Source organism: Capsicum annuum, chromosome 11 (genome assembly GCF_002878395.1).
Source record: "Capsicum annuum cultivar UCD-10X-F1 chromosome 11, UCD10Xv1.1, whole genome shotgun sequence".
NCBI lineage: Eukaryota > Viridiplantae > Streptophyta > Magnoliopsida > Solanales > Solanaceae > Capsicum > Capsicum annuum.
The window spans coordinates 25,539,020-25,563,923 of NC_061121.1; the positions used below are offsets into that span (position 1 = coordinate 25,539,020).

General features: G+C 35.6%; 2 protein-coding genes and 1 pseudogene across 2 annotated transcripts; 1 reads left to right on the forward strand and 2 right to left on the reverse strand.

Moving 5' to 3' along the window:
- Positions 1–3,377: 3,377 nt before the first annotated feature.
- On the forward strand, positions 3,378–24,387 carry LOC107847394 (60S ribosomal protein L24). The gene is made up of 8 exons (XM_016691601.2): positions 3,378–3,542; positions 13,577–13,663; positions 15,648–15,745; positions 16,616–17,777; positions 18,446–18,518; positions 23,086–23,378; positions 23,666–23,805; positions 23,966–24,387. Exons 6-8 carry the CDS (start codon positions 23,190–23,192, stop codon positions 24,117–24,119), a joined length of 483 nt encoding a protein of 160 aa, XP_016547087.1. The 5' UTR covers positions 3,378–3,542; positions 13,577–13,663; positions 15,648–15,745; positions 16,616–17,777; positions 18,446–18,518; positions 23,086–23,189; the 3' UTR covers positions 24,120–24,387.
- On the reverse strand, positions 19,084–20,532 carry LOC107847393. The gene is made up of 4 exons (XM_047398680.1): positions 20,364–20,532; positions 19,932–19,975; positions 19,766–19,829; positions 19,084–19,244 (listed from the first exon to the last, which is right to left on the reverse strand). Exons 1-4 carry the CDS (start codon positions 20,383–20,385, stop codon positions 19,135–19,137), a joined length of 240 nt encoding a protein of 79 aa, XP_047254636.1. The 5' UTR covers positions 20,386–20,532; the 3' UTR covers positions 19,084–19,134.
- Positions 21,680–22,875, reverse strand: LOC124888810 (annotated as a pseudogene).
- Positions 24,388–24,904: the final 517 nt, after the last annotated feature.

Here is a 24,904-nt window from a genome sequence, read left to right on the forward strand (position 1 = left end):
TTATATTTATAACCATAAATATATGAAGTATTATATTTATACCCATAAATATATAAAGTATTATATTTATAATAGAAATATACAAAGTATTTTATATATAAAGTTTATACCATGTATATACCATATACACACATATATAAATATACAAAGTATTAAGAAACATACTAAGCTTATTTATAATATAAATATACAAAGTATGTTATATATGAAGTTTATACTATGTATATACCATATACACACATATATAAAAATACAAAGTATAAAGAAATATACTAAGCATATTTATATATTTATGGTATATGATATAATATATCATAAATATGCAAAACATGTTTTACATAGAAATAATTTATTCACACACAGTAAAAAATTTCATTTATAAGAAAATTAAAGAAATAAATTAGCGGCACCCTAAAATTTAATAACAGCTCATCATTTCCTATTTTTTAGGAACGGAAAATGAAGGAAATAAATTAAATAAATTCCTAAAAAAGAAAATTGTTTGAAATATAATATTTGTTACCTAAAAAATAAGAAGCAGTGATTTGTTAATATAACATCCATGTTTAAAATTTTCAAATATGAGAAAACGACTATTAATGTAAATATTATATATGCCATAATTGAAATTCATTAAATATGACCATGTATATGTAATTATTTTTATAATAGTGGCTAATTGTGTTCTTTTTTCATTAGTAGGTAAATTTTAGTTGAGTGATTTTGATAGTTTGTAAAAGTTAAGGCATAAAATCATATTTAAAAAAGTATTTTCAAAAGTCAAAACAAAAATTTCAAAAAAAACATGGTCAAACACAACTTCAACTTCAATTTAAACTCCAACTTCGGAAAATTGTAGTTTTATGGCCAAACGGCTACTATATGTTTGTTACTAATCAAGCCAAGGATACACTTGAACATTTCAGGTTTGTTTCTATCACAATCATGGGAGAATGCAAGTTTGCAAATTCAGCTAACAAAATGTTGAGTCCCTTGTCAAAAACCATTTGTGCATGAACTTCCTATGCGAATATACACCATCTTCCGGCCACAAATTGTAAATGCGGTAAAAATGGTCTGTGGTGGCAATTGAATTTAACAATTTTGGCAGAAATATAAATGTACATAAGGAGCTAATTTTAGTTTCTTTAGAAGTGTTACCTTGCTTTCTGAATCTTGTAATTAGCTATGATCCTTCAACATAAATACGAATGTTGCGTCGTTAAATATACATGGATTGTTCATTAATCATTTATGGAGTTGTATATCTTCAATGAGTGTTCTCCATATATTTTTACTACAAAAAATGAGTCTAATTGCAAAGTTTATTTGTGGGGTTATTATAACCCCTGAAAAATCTATAATATATTAAAAGTGTGAAGAGCTTAGAAAAGTGATTTGAACTTATTGTCTTCATTAAAAAACCGTGCAACAGACAAAAACATCTTTTTACATTTTTTAAAAAAATTTAAACTTAAAAATTCATTAAACTTTAGTTTTAAACCTTTCCTTATTAGAATTACATAGCTAAAATTTAGGAATTTTAAATCAATTAAAAGTGGTTTCTTAAATAAATCTTTAAAAACTTTAATTAATTGGTGAGTACTATTTTGACTCTTTTTTCTTCACGTAAGAATCCTTTTTGCTAAAAGATTTGTTCCCAATTTATTTTAGGTATACCTTATTTTGGTTTTGGTTATTTAATTTAAGTAAGAATTCATAATATTTAACATTTCTAAATCACTTAGAATTTTACCTTCTATAAAAAAAAATCTACAATTCTATTTAATTAATATATTTTGTATCAAATTTACAAGAACATAGCTCTACTTCTATTTTTTTTCTCCTTATTTCGTTATTAATTCAAGTTGTCTTTTTCCTTTTTAGCTAAAATTTAGAAATTTTAAATTAATTAAAAATTGTATCTTAAATAAATCTTTAAAAACTTTAATTAATTGGTGAGTACTGTTTTGACTTTTTATTTTCTTCACGTAAGAATCCTTTTGGCTAAATGTTTTGTTTTCAATTTATTTTAGTTATAACTTCTTTTGATTTGGTTATTTAATTTAAGTAAGAATTCGTAATATTTAACACTTCTAAAATACTTAGAATTTTACCTTAAATAAAAAAAAAACTATAATCTGTTTAATTAATATATTTTGAATCAAATTTACAAGAAACATAGCTCTACTTTTATTTTTTTTCTCCTTATTTCGTTATTAATTCAAGTTGTCTTTTTGTTTTTGTGTGTAATCCTCATTAATTATCATCTTCTCGATCTTTCTTTATTCTTTTTAGTTAATAACTTTAAAGATTATATTATATAAATTATGATTAAATCATCCACAACTGATAATAAGATTTTCTCTTTTGATAATTTCTCGTGTTTCTCTTTCAATAGAAAATTTTTAATCGAAAATTGAAAGAAATAAGCATGTCGCCGCCAAGTAAAGTGGTCAAAAATATCAAAGGTTTATCTCTTTCCTTTTTTTTTCCCTCCCTTTATTTAATTGTGACTTTATTTTGATTATGTTATTTAACTATTTCGTTGGTATTATATTTGAATTATTAATTAAACTTACTGGTTGAGTTCTAAATATAAACTTATAATAAGTGTTCAATCTTGATATGCATAACTTTTGTTTGAATGGTGAACATATAAATTTAGGATTATAGCTGACTCTTTCAATTTTGGGCTTATTAATTAAGTTTGAAAGCGGATCAAGTACATTATTCGTTGTAAATTGAGTTAATCTATCTATCTACTATAATAAAATCCTAAATATAAATGTTAGTTGATAAAAATATTTTTCGAAGAATCTTCCCAACGTATTGAATATCATACATTAGTCAATGAAGTTGAGAAATTAATTGGGTTGAACAGATTAGTTGAGGAATCTCCTGAAGAAGCTAACAAGCCTAAAGAATTCAAACGAAATAATAATTGTGTTGATATGAAACTAAAGAAGCTGAAAAGAGAGATTGAGAGGATTAAAGAAAGAGATAAGAGCTAAGGAGAAAGACTAAAGGGACGACTAAAGAGAATATACTTTCATTTGTAAATTTTTTTGTGTTTAAATTAAGATACTTGCTTCTCGATTGACTAATTTCTATTTTTTCATAGAATTGAATAATAGCTGAAAGTAGCCGTAATGTGAAGATGCTAACAAACAAAAAATGCAATATACATTTTAAAAAATCATCATGCTTTTTATATCTTGAATGATTTTATAAAATTAAATTCATTAAAATAAAGTATACGTGCGAGACGCATACATCTAAACTAGTTATATTAAATACGGGAGTTAAAAATATACAGCTAAAAATTACTAGTATATATTTACGGGTTTTAACCCCCCAATATCCGTCCAAAACAATAGCGCCAAATGAAAGAATATTTCTCTTTTTTCCCCAAAAAAACATTTCTCTATGGGAGGTACTCTCCATCGTCAATTGATTACACAGTGGGAGGCATTCAACCTTAGGAACTCCGGTCATTGCTACACAAGTATCCGACAGGACATTGCCTTCCTAGCTCCCAGGTAATTATTTTTAAATCTTAGTGTTTGTTTCAGTAGCGGTGCCGCCATGGAAAGTCGTCGCCAGAAGAATTTTCCAGTGATATATCCGACCACTTGAAGTTCCCAGGTCATGCATTTTACTACATTCGACCCGATCCTATAACGAAGATTTGGGTCCTCCAAAGTTCAGTCAGAGGAAACCACCACTTTCCAGTCAATCTCCGGCGCCTCTGTTAGCGCAAACACCTCCACGCCGCTGTATCCACGGCTGTAACGACCTAAAAATTTGATGAAATTTGTGATTTTATGTGATTTGACTATTTTACCATTCTCCGTAGTTGCATTGTGGTATTTCTGGAGCGTAGGAGTGATTGACATAATTTTCAATGCATTTTGATATCATTTATGCAATATTGTGGTTTTTTATGGTTTGGAGAGTTATTTTGGACTTATATGGATATTTTTTGATCCGTGCGACGGAAGGCCAAACGGACTGCGCCAACAACTTCGGAATATTGATTTTAAGCTAGGTAGACCTTTGGTTCGGGTCCCGATGCACCCCGAGCTCATTTCGACCTATTAGTCGGAAAGTTGAAAAATTGAAAATATGGGTGTGGGACCCACATTTGATCGAAATGACCTCGGATGAAAAATCCAACTTTGCCGGCAAATCCGGGATGTGATTTTAGGGTGTTAGCATGTTTGGTATGATTTTACGGCTTTTAAATTTCAGTTCGATCTTTGATTTGGAAAATTTTGATTTCGAGTTTCGGGGTCAACTTTATGAAAATGATGTTTTTTTGAAAATCTGATATCGCCATTGCTTTCGAAACGTCGAATTTAGTATGGTTGCATAGTTCCATTGTGTATATCAAACTCCAAATGAATCTCGGGCACCCCGTTGAAGTCCGGATTGACTTTAAAAAAAACAACTTTTTAAGTTTTAACAACAGCTGTGCAGAAAAATCTGCAATAAGAAATAGTTTTTTTTTACCTATTTTGCTCATTTTTATCTTAGGAGTTAAACCCTAAAATAGTGTGAGAGCTTAAAAGTAAAGTTTGTGAGAGCTTGAAAAGCTAGATTAACACCATTTTCTTGGTTTTATTACGGATTAAAGATAAGAATTCACCCTTTTTTTTAGTAATTTCTTAATTAATGTCTCAAAACCTCAAAAATCTTAGGGCATGATTTTAAATCTAAATTTCACTCCTTTTCACTTGAATAATGTTTTTATCTTATAATTACTAGTTTTCATCAATTTAACCTCCAAAACAACTCCGATTCTTGATTTTAACCCGGAGTTCAAAGATTTTACCCAGTAAAGCTCAAAAATGTTTTTTCTTTGATTTGAACCTCATTTTGACTCGATTTAACTTGGGTTTTCAACTGTAGATCCTAAAAATATGGGGAACATGTTTTTAAAGTAAAGTTCTGATTTTGTCCTTTTTTTTCGAAAACCCGTTTTGAGGGTCCGTTTTGACTCCGAACCAGAAGTAGTCAATATGGATGTTGTTGATTTTGTTTTGATGCGTAGATTTCATATTTGATGTTTTTAGTGAAGTTCGGGATTGTTCGTAAAAAATAAGATCATGGGTTCAAGTGTAGTGGACCCGGTTTCGGCTTTCGAGGTAGGTTATGACTTAACTTTTTCAGACTGGTCTGGGTAGTAAATGATGGTACAAAATACATGCTAAGGGTGTGAACTAATCATGAAAAATGGCTATCTATGTATTGTGCCAGTGTGGGGCTTATATGCGATGTAATTATCAAAATTGAGATATTATGTGATATGTGTGACCGTGTGGGGTCCTATGTGATATTGATAACTTTGAATACATATGAATAATTGTATTGTGTTGTTAAAATGCTTAATGTGGTACCATTGGTATATTGTGATTATATTCATACTTTATTGGCAAATGAGACATGTGAAAATTCATGGATGATACGAAAATAATGAGTGGATATTGGATCATGTGGTTGTGGAAAAGTATCATTGTAGTTGATTGTGGAAATATATCATGCGTTTGTTTGTGGAAATAATCACTGTGATTGATTGTGAGCATTACATCTTCATATCATACTCATTCATGAAATATTGGTACCACCGTGGCAACAGCTGAGAAATACTCGCAGTATCTTTTTAAGAGATATTGTAACACCTTTTAAAACCTTTTCTGAGGGATGTGACGAAAAGGAGATATGAGATATGTGGATTATATATGGGTTAACGAACCCTCCATGGGTCCTACGTCGGGAAGTTTTAGCTCCGTAGGTTGCGGGGATAGTGCGGCGATTCCATAGGTTGTGCGACGACTTCGTGCATCGTCACCATCATATACATTGCACTTACTTTATTGTGTTATGTTGTGTTGTATTGGCATATTGACTTGTCATCTATGTATTTGTCGTATCTTCGTTTACTTGTATTTGATGATCTTGTATATGCATGTTCCCCCTTGTTCTTCTTATATGTGATATAATATGTACTTTTGTTCTATCTTGGTGTGATGTTGCAATATATGTGAGATATATTAGAACTGTTAGTGCAAGCTGTGTGGACTACCGTTGTGGGACATTTTCTGATTGCAGGTGATGTGCCCTTATTGTGTATTTTGTATGCTTTATTTACTACTTTGCTTGGTCGGACTATGATACCTACCGAGTACAAGTGGATCGTACTTATGCCTACTGCGCCCTTTCGGTGCAGGTCCTAGCTTGAGTGCGCCTCAACTTGATTGACTCGGGCGATTGTTGGAGCTTTCAAAGTAGCGGTTGGACATTCATGCGTTCGAAGGTCACCTCTATCTTTCTATAGTGGTTCTATCTTTATTAGTATTCGGAGACAGTTATTATTTCTTTGTGGTTATTTTTCTGATGTATTTGACTCTTGGATTGTATTAGTAGTTCTTACACTATTGACACCTGGTTTTGGGCATGATTAGTATTTTGGATAAGTTCTTTCCACACTGTTATGATTACTTATATGGTTCGGGTTCGTTCTAGAAGCCTTACCTTGGGATATTTATATTTTTTTCTCTTTTCATATCAGTTTGGGTGATAGGCTTACTTGTCAAGGTACGCCGCGACAAGTGCCATCATGACCCTCGTTTTTGGGTTTTTGGGTCCTGACAAATTGGTATCAAAGCAGCCAGGTTTCATTGGTCTCAATGGTGTAAGAACGGAATGTCTAATAGAGTCTCGCGGATCGATACGTAGATATGTGTATCTATCTTCGAGAGGCTATAGGATGTCTTTAGGAAACCTCCCTCATTTTATTCCTTATCGTGCGAATTCTTTTATATCTTGTGTTTTGAGTTGTGTTTCACTCTTTCTGCGTGGATGGTGTGTCTTACACTACTATCAGTTAAGAGATAATGTGAGAAATTAGTGGATATCATTTGTCGGTTGTAGGCTTGTTGATACTTCTGAGTTGTCATGGGATCAGTTTGTTGATGCCTTTCTGGAGAGATTTGTGCCTTTCAGTTTGAGAGATCATATGCGGGACGAGTTTGATCATTTGGAGCGGGCTCTATGATAGTTTTTGAGTATAAGGCATGCTTCCATGCCTTGTCCAGATATTAATATGATAGCATTTCCGTCAAGTCTGGGCAGGTTCGAAAGTTCGTGAAGGGTTTGGATATTTCTCTTTAGTTGGCTACATCTCAGATGATTATGCTTGGAGATCCTCTTTAGAGCATTGTGGATCATGGTAAGATGGCAGGGGGTATTATTAGTGCATCTCTGGGAGGCGCCAAGAGGGTGCATCATTTTGGTAAGTTCAGGAGTCGGACCTCTCGAGGCAGAGATTTTAGAGGTTTTCGTAGATATCATGGTAGGCCAGTGCAGGTGACTTAATAGAGTTCAGTTGGTGGATCTTTTAGTTCAGCAGTTCAGGGTGGCCGTTCGGGCCCAGTTGTACCTTCTCCTGTTGAGACTGGTTTTTGAGGTTGCTATGTGTGTGATGAGATTGGCCATGTGGCCAAGAACTGTTCTCGCCGTATGTTTAGAGATACTCCTATTTTATCTTTGAGGGATAGGGGCTCTACCAAAGGTACGAGAGGTAGAAATGGTAGAGCCCGTGGTGGTGGTTGTGGGGTTACTCAACCAGTTTGTAGTCGTGGATACTGTTATGCTATACCAGCCAGACCTGAGGCAGAGGCTTCTGATGTTGTGATTATAGGTACCTTCCTCATTTGTTTTAGACCTATATCTGTATTATTTGATCCCAGATCGACTTTCTCCTATGTGTTTGTGTATTTTACTTCGGGTTTTGATTTTGTTAGCGAGCTTCTTGCCATGCCTATTCGTGTATCTACCTCGATAGGTGATTCTTTAGTGGTGGATCGGGCGTACCGATCTTGTGTTCTGATTTTTGTCGGGCGTGAGACTTTGGTAGACTTGCTTGTATTAGACATGGTCGGTTTTGATGTTATTTTGGGTATGAAATGGTTGGCTCCTTCTCATGCCATCCTAAATTGTTATGCCAATACTGTGACTTTAGCTTCGTCAGGTGTGCTAAGGATAGCTTGAAAGGGTATACTTCATTCGGATCCTTAGAGGGTCATATCTTATATTCGGGCTCGTAAATTGGTTGAGAGGAGATGCTTATCTTACTTTGCCCATATTCGTGACCCCAATGTTGTTTCGCCTCCTTTCTTGGATTCTGTCTGTGTTGTCCGTGAGTTTATGGATGTGTTTCCTACGAACTTGCCTAGTATGCCTTCGGATCGAGATATTGATTTTTTTATTGATGTTGAGTGGGGCACTAAGCCCATTTCTATTCCTCAGGATGGCCCCAGCAGAGTTAAAGAAACTGAAGGATCAGTTGCAGGAGTTGTTGGATAAGGGATTTATTCGACCTAGTGTTTCAGTTAGAGTGCGCCTGTCTTGTTTGTGAAGAAAAAAGATAGGTCTATACGGATGCGTATTGATTATCAGTAGTTGAATAAGGTGACACTTAAGAATAAGTGTCCTCTTCTTCGCATTGATGATTTGTTTAATCAACTTCGGGTGTTGTAGTATTTGCGAGGATTAATTTGAAGTTCGGTTATCACCAGTTGAGGATTAGAGCTTCGAATATTCTGAATATAGCTTTTCGGACTCGGTATAGTCGTTATGAGTTCTTGGTCATGTCCTTTGGGTTGACCAATGCCCCTGCCACATTCAAAGAGTTGATGAACTCGGTGTTTCGATCGTATCTGGACTCCTTTGTTATCGTATTTATAGATGATATCTTGGTGTATTCCAAGAGTGAGGTTGAGCATGGGGAGCATTTGCAGATTATGCTTCAGAGATTGAGAGATGAGAAGTTGTATGCCAAGTTTTTAAAGTGCGAGTTTTGGTTGGAGTCTGTTTCTTTCTTGGGTCATGTGGTGACTAAGGAAGGTATTATGGTTGATCCAGCCAAGGTTGCAATAGTTTGTGATTGGGCTAGACTTACTTCCTCCATCGAGATTCAGAGTTTTGTTGGCTTGGCGGGTTATTATCGGTGTTTTGTTGAGGGTTTTTCATCTATTGTAGCTCCATTGATCAAGTTGACCTATGAAAAGATTTCTTTTTAGTGGTCCAATGCTTGTGAAACGAGCTTTCAAAAGCTCAAGGATTTGTTGATTTCAGCTCCTATCTTAACTTTGTCAAAGGAGGGCATGAGTTTTACCGTCTTTTCTAATACTTCAGGTGTTGGGTTAGGTATTGTGTTGATGCAGGAGAACAAGGTGATTGCATATCCGTCTCGTTAGTTAAAGCCTCATGAGAGGAATTAGCCTACCCATGATTTGGAGTTGTGCGCAGTTGTATATTCCTTGAAGTTGTGGAGGCACTACTTGAATGGAGTCCGTGTTGAGAACTTCTTAAATCATTGTAGCCTTCAGTACTTCTTCACACAGCGAGATCTTAATATGAGGCAGCTCCGTTGGCTTGAGTTGCTTAAGGATTATGACTTGACTATTCTCTACAATTTGGGCAAGGTTAATGTGGTTGCGGATGCCTTGAGCCGGAAGTCGATTAGCATGGGTAGTTTGTTGTATCTTTTGACCTAGGAGAAGCTTTTGGCCTAAGAGATTCAGTTTTTAGCTAACCAGATGGTTAGGCTTGATATTTCGACATCGAGGCGTGTTTTGGCATTTGTGGAGGCTAGATCTTCTTTGATGGAGCATATTCAAGCTCATCAGTTTGACGATGTTAGATTGAGGTTGATTCGCAATAAGATGTTGATTGGGGAGGCTAAGGAAGCCTCACTTGATTCATGGAGTTTTAAGGATTGGGGGCTGAGTTTGTGTGCCAAGACTGGTGATTGGATTAGGTTGATCTTGGAGGAGGCCCATTGTTCCAGATATTTTATTCATCCAGGTGTGACTAAGATGTATCGTAATTTTAGACAACCCTACTGGTGGGGTGGTATGAGGCGAGATATATTGGATTTTGTGGCTCGTTGCCTATATTGTCAGCAGGTGAAGGTCGAGCATATGAGACCCGGTGGTTTGCTTCAGAGGTTACCCATTCCCGAGTGAAAGTGGGAATGAATCACTGTGGACTTCGTGACTGGGTTGCCTCGTACATTTCATGGTTCTGACAGTGTTTGGGTTATTGTGGATCAATTGACCAAGTCAGCTCATTTTATTCTGGTTCAGATCTCATTCAGTGCTGAAAGGTTAGCCCATATCTTTATTCGTGAGATTATGAGTCTGCATGGTGCGTCGATGTCCATTATTTCAAATTGGGGTTTTCTGTTCACATCTCACTTTTGGAACTTTTCAGGATGAGTTGGGTACTCAGGTTGATCTTACCATAGCATTTCACCCCAGACTGACAGAGCGGACTATCCAGGTTTTGGAGGATATGTTTCACGTGTGTGCGATGGATTTTGGTGGCCAGTGAGAGCAATATTTGGGTTTAGTAGAGTTTGTATATAGTAGTAGCTACTATTCCAGTATTGATATGACTCCTTTTGAAGCGTTGTATGGTAGGCGTTGTCACTCCCCAATAGGTTGGTTCGATGTTTCAGAGGTGAGACCTCGAGGTACGTACTTGCTTCGTGAGTTTTTGGATAGATTCCGGGTCTTTCAAGATAGACTTAGAGCGGCTCAGAGTATGTAGAAGTGCTATGCTGATCGTAGATTTCGTGCCTTGATATTTGGTGTTGGTGATCATGTTGTCCTTCGAGTTTCACCCATGAAGGGTGTGATAAGGTTTGGGAAGAAGGGAAAGCTTAGCCTTAGGTATATTGGTCCATTTGAGATTCTTCGGACTGTTGGTGATGTGGCTTATGAGTTGGCTTTGCCTCCTTATCTATCAGCTGTTCATCTAGTTTTTCATGTTTCTATGTTTCTTCGCTATATTCCTGATAAGTCTCATATCGTTCGTTGAGAGTTGGTTCAGTTAGATGAGCGGATGTCCTTTGTTGAGGAGCCAGTTTTCATTTTGGCTAGGGATGTTAGGCAGTTGCGCTCTAGAGTGATCCCTGTGGTTAAGGTCCAGTGGCGATATTGACCTGTAGATGAGGCTACTTAGGAGGTTGAGTCTGATATGCATAGTTTTTATCCTCAACTCTTCATTGATTCAGGTATTTCTTTGCCTTAGTTCGAGAACGAACTAGATTTTTAGTGGTGGATGATGTAACGACCTAAAAATTTGATGAAATATGTGAAATTTGTGATTGTGTGATTTAATTGTTTTACCCCTCCGCATAGTTGCATTATGGTATTTCTGGGGCGTGGGAGTGATTGGTATGATTTTCGATGCGTTTTGGTATCATTTATGCAATATTGTGCTTTTTGATGGCTTCGAGAACCTTATTTTGGACTTATGTGGATATCTTTTGATACGTGCGACGGATGGCCAAACAGATTGCACCAGCAGCTTCGGAATATCAATTTTATTCTAGGTAGACCTTTGGTTCGGGTCCCGGTGCACTCGGGCTCATTTTGACCTATCGATCGAAAAGTTGAAAAATTGAAAATATGGGTGTGGGAGCCACATTTGATCGAAACGACCTTGGATGGAAAATCCGACTTCGCCAGCAGATCCGGAATGTTGATTTTAGGGTGTTAGCATGTTTGGTATGATTTGACGGCTTTTAAATCTCATTTCGACCCTTGATTTGGAAAATTGTGATTTCAGGTTTCGGGGGTTAACTTTGTGAAAATGGTGTTTTTTTGAAAATATGATATCTCTATCGCGTCAGGAACGTCAAATTTAGTATGGTTGCGTAGCTCGTTTGTGTATATCGAATTCTGAACGAATCTCGAGCACCCCGTTGAAGTCCGGATTGACTTTAAAAAAACAACTGTGTAGAAAAATCTGCAATAAGAAATAACTTCTTTTTTTTTTTTGACCTATTTTGCTCATTTTTAATCTTGGCTCTTGGGAGTTAAACCCTAAAATAGTGCGGGAGCTTAAAAATAAACTTTGTGAGAGCTTAGACAGGCACATTAAGACCGTTTTCTTGGTTTTATTATGGATTAAAGATAAGAATTCACCCTTTTCTTAGTAATTTCTTGATTAATTTCTCAAAACCCCAAAAATCTTAGGACATGATTTTAAACCCAAATTTCACTTCTTTTCACTTGAATAATGTTTTTATCTTATAATTATTAGTTTTTCATCAATTTAACCTTCAAAACAATTTCAATTATTGATTTTAACCCGGATTTCAAAGATTTTACCCGATAAAGCTCAAAAATGGTTTTTCTTCGATTTGAACCCCGTTTTTTATTCTATTTAACTTGGGTTTTCAGCTGTAGGTTCCTAAAAATATGGGGAACGTGTTTTTGAAGTAATGTTCTGATTTTGTCCTTCTTTTTCGAAAATCCATTTTGGGGATCCGTTTTGACCCCTAACCAAAAGTAGTCAATATGGGTGTTGGTTTTGTTTTGACGCGTAGATTTCATATTTAATTTTTTTTTTAGTGAAGTTCGAGATTGTTCGTGAAAAGTAAGGTCACGGATTCAAGTGTAGCGGATCGGTTTCGGCTTTCGAGGTAGGTTATGACTCAACTCTTTCAGACTGGACTGAGTTGTAAATGATGGTACAAAATGCATGCTAAGGGTGAAAACTAATCATGAAAAATATCTATCTATGTGTTGTGCCCGTGTTGGGGCTTATATGTGACGTAATTATCGAAATTGATATATTATGTGATATGTGTGCCCGTGTGGGTCCTATGTGATATTAATAGCCTTGAATACATATGAATAATTATATTGTGTTATTAAAATGCTTAATGTGATACCATCGGTGTATTGTGATTATATTCATACTTTATTGGCAAATGTCATGTGAAAATTCATGGATGATACGAAAATAATGAGTAGATATTGGCTCATGTAGTTGTGGAAAAGTATCATTGTGGTTGGTTGTGGAAATATATCACGTGGTTGTTTATGGAAATAGTCACTTTGGTTATGAGCATTACATCTTCATATCATACTCATTCATGAAACATTGGTACCACCGTGGCAACATCTGAAAAATACTGACAACACCTTTTTAAGATATATTGTAACACCTTATAAAACCCTTTCAGAGGTATGTGTCAGAAAGGAGATATGAGATATGTGGATTGTATATGAATTGACGAACCCCTCATGGGTCCTACGTCAGGAGCCTTTAGCTCCGTAGGTGTATACGGGGATTGTGTGACGATTCCAGAGGTTGTGTGACGACCTCGTGCATCATCATCATTATATACATTGCACTTTATTGTGTTATGTTGTGTTGTTTTGGCATATTGATTTGTCATCTATGTATTTGTCGTATCTTCTTTTACTTGTCTTTGATGATCTTGTATATGCATGTTCCCCTTGTTCTTCTTATGTGTGATATAATACGTACTTTTGTTCTATCTTGGTATGATGTTGCAATATATGTGAGATATATTAGAACTATTAGTGCAAGCGGTGTGGGCTACCGTTGTGGGATATTTTCTGATTGCCGGTGACGTGCCCTTATTGTGTATTTTGTATGCTTTATTTACTACTCTGCTTGGTCGGCCTATGATACCTACTGAGTACAAGTGGATCGTACTCATGCCTGCTGCGCCCTTTCGGTGCAGGTCCTAGCTCGAGTGCGCCTCAACTTGCTTGACTCGGGCGATTGTTGGAGCTTTCAAGGTAGCGGTTGGACATTCATGCGTCCGAAGGTCACCTCTATCTTTCTATAGTGGTTATGTCTTTGTTAGTATTCGAAGATAGTTATTATTCCTTTATGGTTATTTTTCTGATGTATTTGACTCTTGGATTGTATTAGTAGTTCTTACACTATTGACACCTGGTTTTGGGCATGATTGGTATTTCGGATAAGTTTTTTCTACATTGTTATGATTACTTATATGGTTCGAATTCATTCTATAAGCCTTACCTTGGGATATTTCTGTCTTTCCCCTTTTTATATTAGTTTTGGTGATAGGCTTACTTGTCTAGGTATGCCGCGACAAGTGCCATCATGACCCTCGTTTTTTGGTCGTGACAATGACATTTGTCGGTAGTTGGACAAAAGTAGTGTGACTCAGTGAAATCTCACAATGAACAATGTCACCACACTTTCTCAGTTTATGCTGTTCTCTTTTTATTTAACCTGAAAGGATGGTGCGAATAAGAATGATATGTACTCTAGTTCTAGCATCTCAGGTTATTTTTTATTGAGTACGAATACCTGACCAAATATGACCAAATATGAAAGCTCGTTGTTGATTTAACAATTGTGATGATTTGCTATAAAACCATTACAGTTTGCCGAATGAAGTCTGACCTAAAACCTTTCAGAAAGTAGTATGTTTGCTTTGTTTGCTCTATATTAGGAAAATAGTTGTTTGAACCAGTAGTTAGATTTGAGCCGAGGGTCTATCGGAAACAACCTCTCTACCTCACAAGGTAGGGGTAAGGTCTCGTGCACACTACCCTCTCAGTATCTTGTTGAAGGGTAAGGCCTCGTATACACTACCCTCTCGGTATCTTGATGTTGAGAAAATGATTAGATTTGCCTGCAGTGAACCTTTGGTAGCTGAAGAATGGCTTCAAGAAGTTAATTTGGAATGCTATCCATAAAAGAGATTGCTGGCATCTACTTGTACTGCCTTATTCGACATTGTTATTTACTTTGTGATTCAATCAAGGTGATTTTTGTGCCCAGAAGCTTATGTTGTTCGGATTCTCAAACATGTTGTTGGGTGTATGTCAGATCCGTCAAAAGATTAATGGTTTTTGAGAAATCGATACAGGTGTAGTGACATTTTTGAGAGTCCGAGCAACATAGTTGGAAATAACCTTTGAGTTTCACCTGTTATCATACACGGACCTAACACCAAACACTCGTTGGGTCATCGCAACATACTGTATTCGTATAACAGTATTAATAGAATTTCCTTCGCTATTTACCTCCATTACTGTCGTACTTAAATGGTTGTTACGTTAGCTAAAAACTCAATTTGGTTTTCAACTTACACTTGCATAATTTACATATACAATTGTATGGAAAAAAGGAATAGGTTGTAGGTGTTCTAATCTGACCCATAAGATACACGCATGGGCATTACAATTAGTTCCCAGCCTCCTTCACTTGCTCCTCTATCCTTCAATCTTTCTTTTTACATAGTTTTTTCTAGCATGCTTAATTCCCAGCCTGCCTTACCCTTCTACCCTACAATCTTTCCTTCACACAATTATTTCTTGCATTCTTGTCTATTTCAATATCTTTCGCCCAGAGTATTTGGTTGTTCTTGATTGAGAATGAGGGAATTTGGTCAAATTGTATTCATCATTTATGCAGTAAGAGAGGGAATGAGGGAGGTTTCAAGTATGCTCAAATTAAATAGGAGGTCAATTTGGCTGCCAAACTGGTAGAGGCTACTAACTCAACTAGTAAAATACCAGTTGACAAAGTCCTTTACTTTCATCTTCTAAGTCCGTTAAGATTTCTTTTAGACTAGATACGAAAAGCTCATTAGCAGATTCTCTATGTAAAATTCCTTCTAGAAATTGTTTCTTTCTCTTTTTTGGTGTAGCTGTTGAAACTTTACTTTCTTTTTGGGTTTTGAACATTAGTACATCTGCAGGAGCATGTCTATTTGATCCAGAAGCTGTGGGTCTCCATTTTTCTGAATTTCTTTTCCCTTCTAAAATTTGCAGATTTCAAAGGCCACTAGCGGCAATACCATCTTCAATGGTTGGGTTAGAATCCCTAACCGAAGGGTTGGAGGACTTTGCTTTTGAGGACTACCTGAATGGTATTGAAATCCTTACGACATACTATCTGATTAAAATTACTTTTAGTCTGCTGCCAACGTAATAACCTGCCAATTTATGATGAATCCTCATAATACCGCTACTTTTTTGGGACCAAATTGTAGTAATAGTAGTAGTTGTTACTGCATGTTGACCATGTTTTTCCATGAAAGCTTTTGTTTGGTTGCTATTAGCTCACAAGATATTGGAGTTGGTGTTTCTTATGTAGTAAAGCTATTTCACCTTAATGCCAGCAAGTTTGAATAGACCAAAAGGAAAAAGAGTGTCATACAAAATATAACATATGGAGTCGCATTTCTCATCTATGTTCGTCTTTGTAAATACACGAAGAAATGTTCTTGTTATTCTTCGGACTAATCCAAGGTAAGAGTTGCTTCTATAGAAGTAGAAAGTAGACAATCTGTTCAGCGTGATTAGACCTGATACTGCTTAATTCAAATTATTTGACATCAGATTGGATGAGAGCTGATTCGGTTGAAAATAATCTATCAAATTGTGTCATATATTTGCTCCCACTTGCTAGAACTTATTGATGCTAAACTTAAAATTTCCATGGTTTTCACTAGTTCTTAAGTGTATAAGAATACTAGTTTCCCTCTAATATCGTCTAAGTTGATAGCCTTAGTTTTGGGTTTCCGCATATTTCTTATGCCATTTGACTACTGGCAGTAAGTTCTGCTTCTATCCAGCTGTGTGTAATTTTCAGAGACATATTTGAGATGTAGGTGAGGAAGGTGGTGCAATTGGATGCCATAAGTTGGTTGACTTGACTTATGTTTTAATTATGTCTGTATAAATGTATATTCTTGAGGTGTTTAACTTTGTACGTGTTTCTTATCTACTTCTTGCAGATCCTAAGGATTCTGAGAGCTTTCGTCCAGTTGACATGCATCATGGTGTGGAAGTGCACCTTGGGCTTTCTAAGGGACCTGTGTGTGCCAGTTTCATTTGAATCATTTGCAATTAATCAACACCTGGTCATATGTCTTTGATGGGAAGGTTAATTAGCTGATTTGGAATTTATCCTGAAATTTGTTTTAATTCATCGGCAGATAGCTGCTGCTGTTTCACAATCAGCTAGGTCAATCATCTCACGAACAAAACTTTGCTTTCTAGTGTCCTCAAGGTGGTAACATTCTGTTTTACCTTTCTGTTGTTGTGGTGGGGTTGGTATAAAAGCATAACATAATACAAGGTTAATATTTACATAAACTACGTTTCTTTTAAATAAATAGGTGGTGATCTAAAACGCTCTCGCAGTTTATTTACTTTGACGTTTATCTTCTATCACCAGGGATTATATAAGAACTTCACTAGGGATTTTTTTTCCTTGTCAAAACAATCCGGGTTGAAGTTCTTTTATAATACTGTAGATGGGGTCTGTCAGGAGCATCTTTGTCTTACCTTCATATAACCTTTGTGTCACACATAGGAATAAACTAAAGCTACACATTTTTGCTTGATATAAAATTGCTTGTTATTCAGTAGCTGCAAGTATGAAGCTTCAACCTGGGCACCAGTTGAATCCTTTTAACATTATGGCTTCCAAACAGTTGATTTGTTTGTTTACTGCACAGTTTGAACACTTTTGTTTGGTATGATTTTTGCTTCCACAATACACCCTTGTGATCTGACCCTTTTCCAGACCTCGCACATAGCGGGAACTTTAATGCACCGGGTTGCTCTTTTCTATGGTTTTTGCTGTTACTATGTTCTATTGCTTTGACATTATTATTCAAATGCTATATATTCATTAGCATTTAGTAAGTGCATTATAGCTCTGTTAGGTGCTTGTTTAAGGTTAGCCTTATTCAATTTTTTTTGGTGCAGAAACTGCAGTTTTTTTCTTGACGTGTTTTAACCCGAATACATATCTACCAAAATTAGTGCATCTAAAATGTTACAAAGTCGCTGGAATCTCAAGTTTCTAATATTAGATCTTTTTGTCGGGTTATGACCGCTAGTTTCCACAAGTATGGGGATAAGTTTTTTCCTGGAACTGCTGATATGAAGGTACTTCTATATCGATGGTGTATTCTTCCTTTTGTTCTTTAAATTTTTATTTTATCTTCGACAACCTAACATGAGTTAATTTCGTAGGGCTCACTTAATTCCATTGTCTTATTTGTGCTATTTACTATTGTGATTGTATCATATGCTGCGATCCTATTGGATATATAGAGATTAAGAAATAAGAAGCTTATTTATTCAATATAGATCTGTAGGATTACTGCCTCCATACCCAACACCCGTGTTGGTGAAGGTATTGGGTACGTGGTAGATTGGTTGAGGGGCGCAAGTTCGTTCTGACATCCTGGCAGTTGAGCAAATATGTCATAAACACGTTTGATTGCAATATCACGCTTAAATTCTATCATTTTTGAGAATAATGATCTCCTCTTATATTAATTTACTTCATTTAACTGCCAAGCTAGCCTTTTATCAACCGAAATATTTCTTAAAACTGTTTATTCACTTAACAGCAATGAGACTACCTCGGCTTCAGCCGACACAAAATCCATCTGGGATGGTTCTTATGGATAGGCATGTACAGACACCGGCTACTGCTTCTTGTTGCTCTTAAATCTCTACTGATGCTTATCATCTCAATGTTGGTTTTGTTTAATGTGTTTGTGCTGATTTTTAAGAGTTTATTGTGCTATTTTTCCATCACTGTACAGGTATGTTTCATGAGAGATTGTTCAATGTGATACTCTTTTCTATGGGTCCTCCTAATTTAATGAGATTCCTTCAGTAAGCTATTAAACTCTATATTACATTTTTCAGATTAACCATTTAGTATTATTGCCATAACAAACTCTTTATTGATCACAGTTTGAACTAGCTATATAGCTTTATTTTGTATGGTGGATTACTATGACATACTTCATTCTAATTTTTTTTAAAATAAAAAAAATTGCGGAGGTTATAAACCGCCGCAATTGTTAAATAAAAATTTATTATAAAAAGAATTAAATTTAGAGTAACGGAGGTCGACCGCCGCAAATTAAGTATGGCGGTTGGAAAAAAACTGCCGCAAATTATTTGTGACGGCTCGTATTGTGGGGGTTTTGGAAACCGTTGGAATCGCAATTTGCGGGGGTCTAAATCCCCCGCAAATCATAAAATTAACCCCCGCAATTTGACCTATTTTTTGTAGTGTTTGATTGGTGAGTTGTTTTTTCTTAAAGAAATTCATAAGTTATATAATAATAGTTGTCCAAATTTAAAAGAATATATTATAGAAGGAGAATAATACATAAAAATCATATTTCATAAATCAGAAATTTCGTACAAAAGAGGTACTAATATAGCTAGAGTTAAGTTCGCCGTAGAAACAAAAAGTGAAAATGTCCAATTAATACAAGCATTAAGCATTACAAATATCATTAGCAATCATATCACGAAGTTCCACCCAATGCACATAATTTTTCTCTCTCACATTTTCGCCATCTATATTGTTAGCCTTTGAAGTTGTGCCTACATCAAAATCAACCGATGAAATATATTTTTCATTCTCAGCCATTTGAAATGCATTATCCACATTGCACTTCTTTCTAATGTAATTATGAATGGCCATAGTAGTAACAATTATGATATCCCGTTGGGTGTTAATATTATAGTAAAGTATGTCTTGCAAAATAGACCACCTCACTTTTCAAACATCAAATGTGCCCTCTACTATATTTTTACAAGAAGAATGCAAATAATTGAATTTTTTAATGCGTCCCCTTGGCTCCCGCAATTGTCGTGTTGTACCACATTTAAAGTTAGAAAAGTTATACCTCACATTATCTCCTCTGTAAGGAGCCATATGTGCGAATGTCCAGAATCAACTAGATAATATTTATTTTTCAATGGATGTGGAAAGTTAAGTTCTTGTCTACGAAGAGACTCACAAAATATACGACTGATATGAGCCGATCCTTCCCACCCAGCCAATGCAAATGTAAAACACATGTTAAAATCTACAACGACAAGAATATTTTGAGTCAGATAACATTTATGATTAATAAACAGAATTTCTTGACCTTGCGGTGTTCCATCAAGTGCCCCAATGCAATCCTACAAGTATATACATATATAAATTTAAGTTAAGAAAATAATCATGAGAGAAATTAAATATTAAGTATAATAAATTATATATTTGGAGAAAGTGCAACTTACTTTAAAGAAAAGTAAATATCGCTTGTTATATGGCTTGTGAGCTCCTGCACCATTATAATTTAAATGTGGTCTAATGACATCTCTTGCAAGCTTAAAAAAAACATTTAAAACACTATGAAGGTGTCTATGAACCATCTCTCCAGAATATTGAAAGATTTCTAGTATCATTTAATTTCCCGCTCCATGTGCACAAATCATCAAAAACATGCCTAACATTTCGTGTGTAGAAATTCCACGAGTGGGTTTAAGTTCATATTTTTCGGTTAAGTCATTGGATAAATCAATAAACACCACTTTTTTCAATCGAAAATTTTTCATAACGGGTTTCATTTCCTTGTAATATCTCTTGACTAAATATATGTTCGGAGCACTTTGATGTACGATAAGGTTCCTTACATAAGTACTTTTCGCAATATGTCAAAACATATTTACCTGTTAGTTGACACAAAGTCATCCATTCCTTTTCTTGCTCTCTGCGGGGGTGCTGTGTGATAAGAAGGTGCCGCCCAAGCTTAAAGGCAAATTCTATAGGGTGGTAGTCCGTCCGGCCTTGCTGTATGGAGCGGAGTGTTGGCCAGTTAAGAACTCCCACATCCAAAGAATGAAGGTGGCAGAAATGCGGATGTTGCGCTGGATGTGTGGACTGACCCGAGGGGATAAAGTTCGGAATGAGACTATCCGGGAGAAGGTTGGTGTGACTTCAGTGGAGTGTAAGATGCGGGAAGCACGATTGAGATGGTTCGGACACGTGAAGAGGAGGGGCACGGATGCCCCGGTCCGTAGGTGTGAGAGGCTAGCGTTGGATGGTTTTAGACGGGGTAGGGGTAGACCGAAGAAGTACTGGGGTGAGGTGATTAGGCGGGACATGGAACAGTTACAGCTCACCGAGGACATGACCCTAGATAGGAAGGTATGGAAGATGCGAATTACGGCAGAGGATTAGGGCCAGTTCGGGTCGCTAGTGTAGGGAATAAATTGGTGGGGGTGTATTCCTGTTATGATTCCGTATTCAATGTTCCGTGTTCCGTGTTCCATGTTTATTACGAATATGTGTGCTTTCCTCCGCTGTATATTCCTGCATTCCTGCTTTACTCTGTTTTATATTCCTTATGGGTGCCGTATCTATGCTATGTCATCTGCTTCTGTGCTGTACTATGTGTTTGTGTGATATCTCGTGACTTGAGCCGGGGGTCTTTCGGAAACAGCCTTTCTACTTCATCAGAGGTAGAGGTATGGACTGCGTACATCTTACCCCCCCCCAGACCCCACTAAGTGGGAATACACTGGGTTTGTTGTTGTTGTTGTTGTTGTTCATCTAATAAGTCACTTAAATCAGGAGATATGCTAATATCCAGACTCTCCATTTAACTGAAAATAAAAAATGCCTCACATCAATAGAGTATGGGAGTGTAAAAATCCCATAATCCTCATATTAGTAGATGCACTAATATTTTAATTTATAAGATGCACTAATTTGCGCTAATATTAGTAGTACATCAACATATTTTAATTTATAAGATGCACTATTAATCTATGTAATTCATATCTCATTGCATACTCTTCATCTAGTAAGTGAAAATCAACAGAAGATACATATGTATAAAATACACACATTCAATAATACATATAAATTCAACTCAATTTTAAGATGGTTTTAACCATACAATCACAACATATAAAGTTTACGCGTACAACCATATTAACAAACATCAAATTACAAAAATACTAAAATCAAACACATACATCCTTCACATTTTCTTAAGAAGGTATAATTCATAGTTATATGCCTACCAAGACTTTCGAGTTTCATCAGTAGTCATCTTAAGAAATATTTGACGGACGTCTTTCTTTAGAATCAAGTTCAATTCATAGTTGTAGATTTCAGACAGGATAACAATTTTAGTAATACTTGCCAAAAAATTCACACACTTATCAATGGTGGAATCCTCTATTGAATGAGATGTAGCAGTACTTTTGCTTGACATTAACTCAACTATAGAGTGTAGTTCCTCTCTAGCAGATTTTGTCTTACTCTTTTTTACTCGACTGCTAGTTTTTATATCATTAGTTAAAAGTTGTCTTTTTAATGATGGTTATATGGGTCATCACTTCCTTCATCATTGAGATTAATAAAGTGTTCTTTGTCAAAATCATCAACATCATTTGTTTTTTCTTTGTCCAAATCTACTTCAATTTCAGAAATTTATTCTTTATTGGTGGCACGTGCTCTTTCCCCCGTAGCAACAATATCCGAAAATAATGCATCATAGCAATAACATATGAGAGAAATATCCATATTCCTAAATCTCCTATATCGATGATCCATCTGAAACAAAAAACAAAACAAAACAAAACAAAACTACCTAAGTAAATTAAATAATGAGAGAAATAACAAAGAAATATAAAATAATGCGAGAGATGTACCTTAATTTTTTGCTCCCACCAATTGTCATCTGCAATGATTGTATTTTTTGTGGCATCCCAATCTAAACCTGTATTCTCTCTCATCATTTATTTAAAAAATGTCCAGTCCTGTTTCATGTTATCCCACCTATTTTTCAATTGTTGTCTAGTATAGTTTCTTCCAGTCTTACTATTGAATTCATCAACCATATTTTTTCATTCTTCTTTATTCAAATGAGAGTTCGGTCTATTTTCTTTTCTAATTTCTGTTTCACACTCCTCTATAAAAGAAATATGAGCATCATCGTCTCACTTAGCGTTACTTCTTACCAAATTAGTTTTTGACATGATGGAATATAAATGATCTGAAGATGTGAGTGAATAAGATGAGCAGTAACAACAAAACATATAATAAAAACATAGGAAAAAAAATATTATAAAAATAAGAAACAAATTAGCATTGAACAAATTTATGACCTTCTGTTCAATATCTATACATCATATGAGAACAAAGACGGGTGTAAGATTAGTTATTCCTGCAAGGGACTTGAAGAAGGCAGTCAGATTATCTTACTTATGCTGAATTTTTTTTTATAAAAAGAATGCTTACACGATAAGTGTACTTTAACCTGTTGTAACATGTAATTTGCCTTATTTTTCAAGTCACTAATCCCACTTTTATGGTTGTGTAGAAATACATGAAACACTGTATAGGACTGAAGTTAAATTGGGTATATATGGTGTTGGACAGGTCATTTTCTACTGTCAAAGATGCAGGTAGATAAAATGATAGCGACAACAGATTATTTGGGGCAGCTCGTTAGCAACAACAACAACAAACAACAATAATAAACCATGGTTCTAAAGACAGAACTCTGCCATTTCTGTGGTGCCAAGATATACTCAGTGAGGGGCATCAGATTTATTCGTGCAGATTCTCAGGTGTTCTTGTATGCCAACTCAAAATGCAAACACTACTTCCACAACCGCCTGAAGCCTTCGAAGCTTACATGGACAGCCATGTACAGGAAGCAACACAAGAAGGTGAGTCTCGAATAATGCATTGACAAGCTACATTTTCTGAACTTATTGATCTTCTTTCCAGTTTGAAGTTTTAAAGGATATAACTTTGTGATGTGAAGTTGTACCCTATAATGCACTTTGTTTTCAGAATACGAACTCTATTAAGAAAATTTGTATTAACAGATGACCTGCCTTTACCTTTTGCCAAATTAAATTTTTTTTATGTGCTTGATAACATTAGGATATTGCTCAAGAAGCTGTTCAAAAGAGGAGACGCGCCACAAAGAAGCCTTAGTTAAGAAGAGGAGACGTGCCACAAAGAAGCCTTAGTTAAGAAGGGGAGACGCGCCACAAAGAAGCCTTACTCTAGGTCCATTGTGGGTGCAACCTTGGAGGTAATCCAGAAGAAGATAGCTGAGAGGCCAGAAGTTCGTGATGCTGCTCTTCGGTGCGTATTAATCAAGTTCTTGTATTTTTACCATCCGTATCTTTGTAAAAGCACTCAGCCAAATGTGGGCTTTGTGCATTCTTTGACATGGGATTCTGGACCATAGTAGTTGCATCTGTTGACGATAGACTGATTCGTGTGTTTGATTTGGTTTCTACAGTGAAATCAAGGAAAGAATCAAGAAGACCAAGGATGAAAAGAAGACGAAGAAGGCAGAAGTGATGGTTAAGTCACAGAAAGCTGGAGGTAAGGGTAACCTGCAAAAGGCAGGATCGAAAGGCCCTAAGCTTGGTGGCGATGGTGGAAAACGTTAAGCTAATGTTCATGTTGTTTTCTAAGTAGTACTTAGAGTGTAGCTATTCTGATCTACCAACGTTTAGCGCGCTCTGAAACAACATATTTCTGAATTTTGGTCTTGTTTTTAAATATGCAGATTGTTGTATTTTTGTTTCGTTATGATAATTATAATCTTGTTCCATTATGAGGAAAAAAAGATAGATACAACATAACAGAGGGATTGAAGGATTGTAAATGTTAGTTTTGTAGTTCACAATTGGGTCAAAAGAGATCATTTTTGCTTCAGCCAAATGCTCAATCCTAAAAAGGAAGTATATATTACACTCCCAACTCAATTAGTAATACACTAATACTAGCATATCAAAGATTGAAAACAAGTACTGATCAAGGGATCACAAGGGCTTTATCACAGGCATGGATTTTCTTTTGTCTTTTTGAGCTTTTCTCTTTCTTGTTTTAAGCAGATTTGGAAGGATTAAATCGCTTGAAAATTGTAAGTACTTTTCACAAGTTAAATTATTTCAATTTAATGAGTAGCTTTGTGTCCTCAATAAAGTAATTCATTAGGATTGCCGAAGTTGACAAGAAGTGAATCAAGAACCCAATTGGCTCAACTAATTGAGAGTAGTTGATAAACGTTTTTATGTGTTGAAATCAATTGTACAACTAGACAGTTCCATGTTTAGATAGAAGCACAAACAACTAACTTGTTTGGTGTTTACTTTTCAGTGAAATTTCTTGGCAGAAACAAGTAAAGACAACTAAAGGAAACTAACTTACACGGATTCTCTCTATTATATGG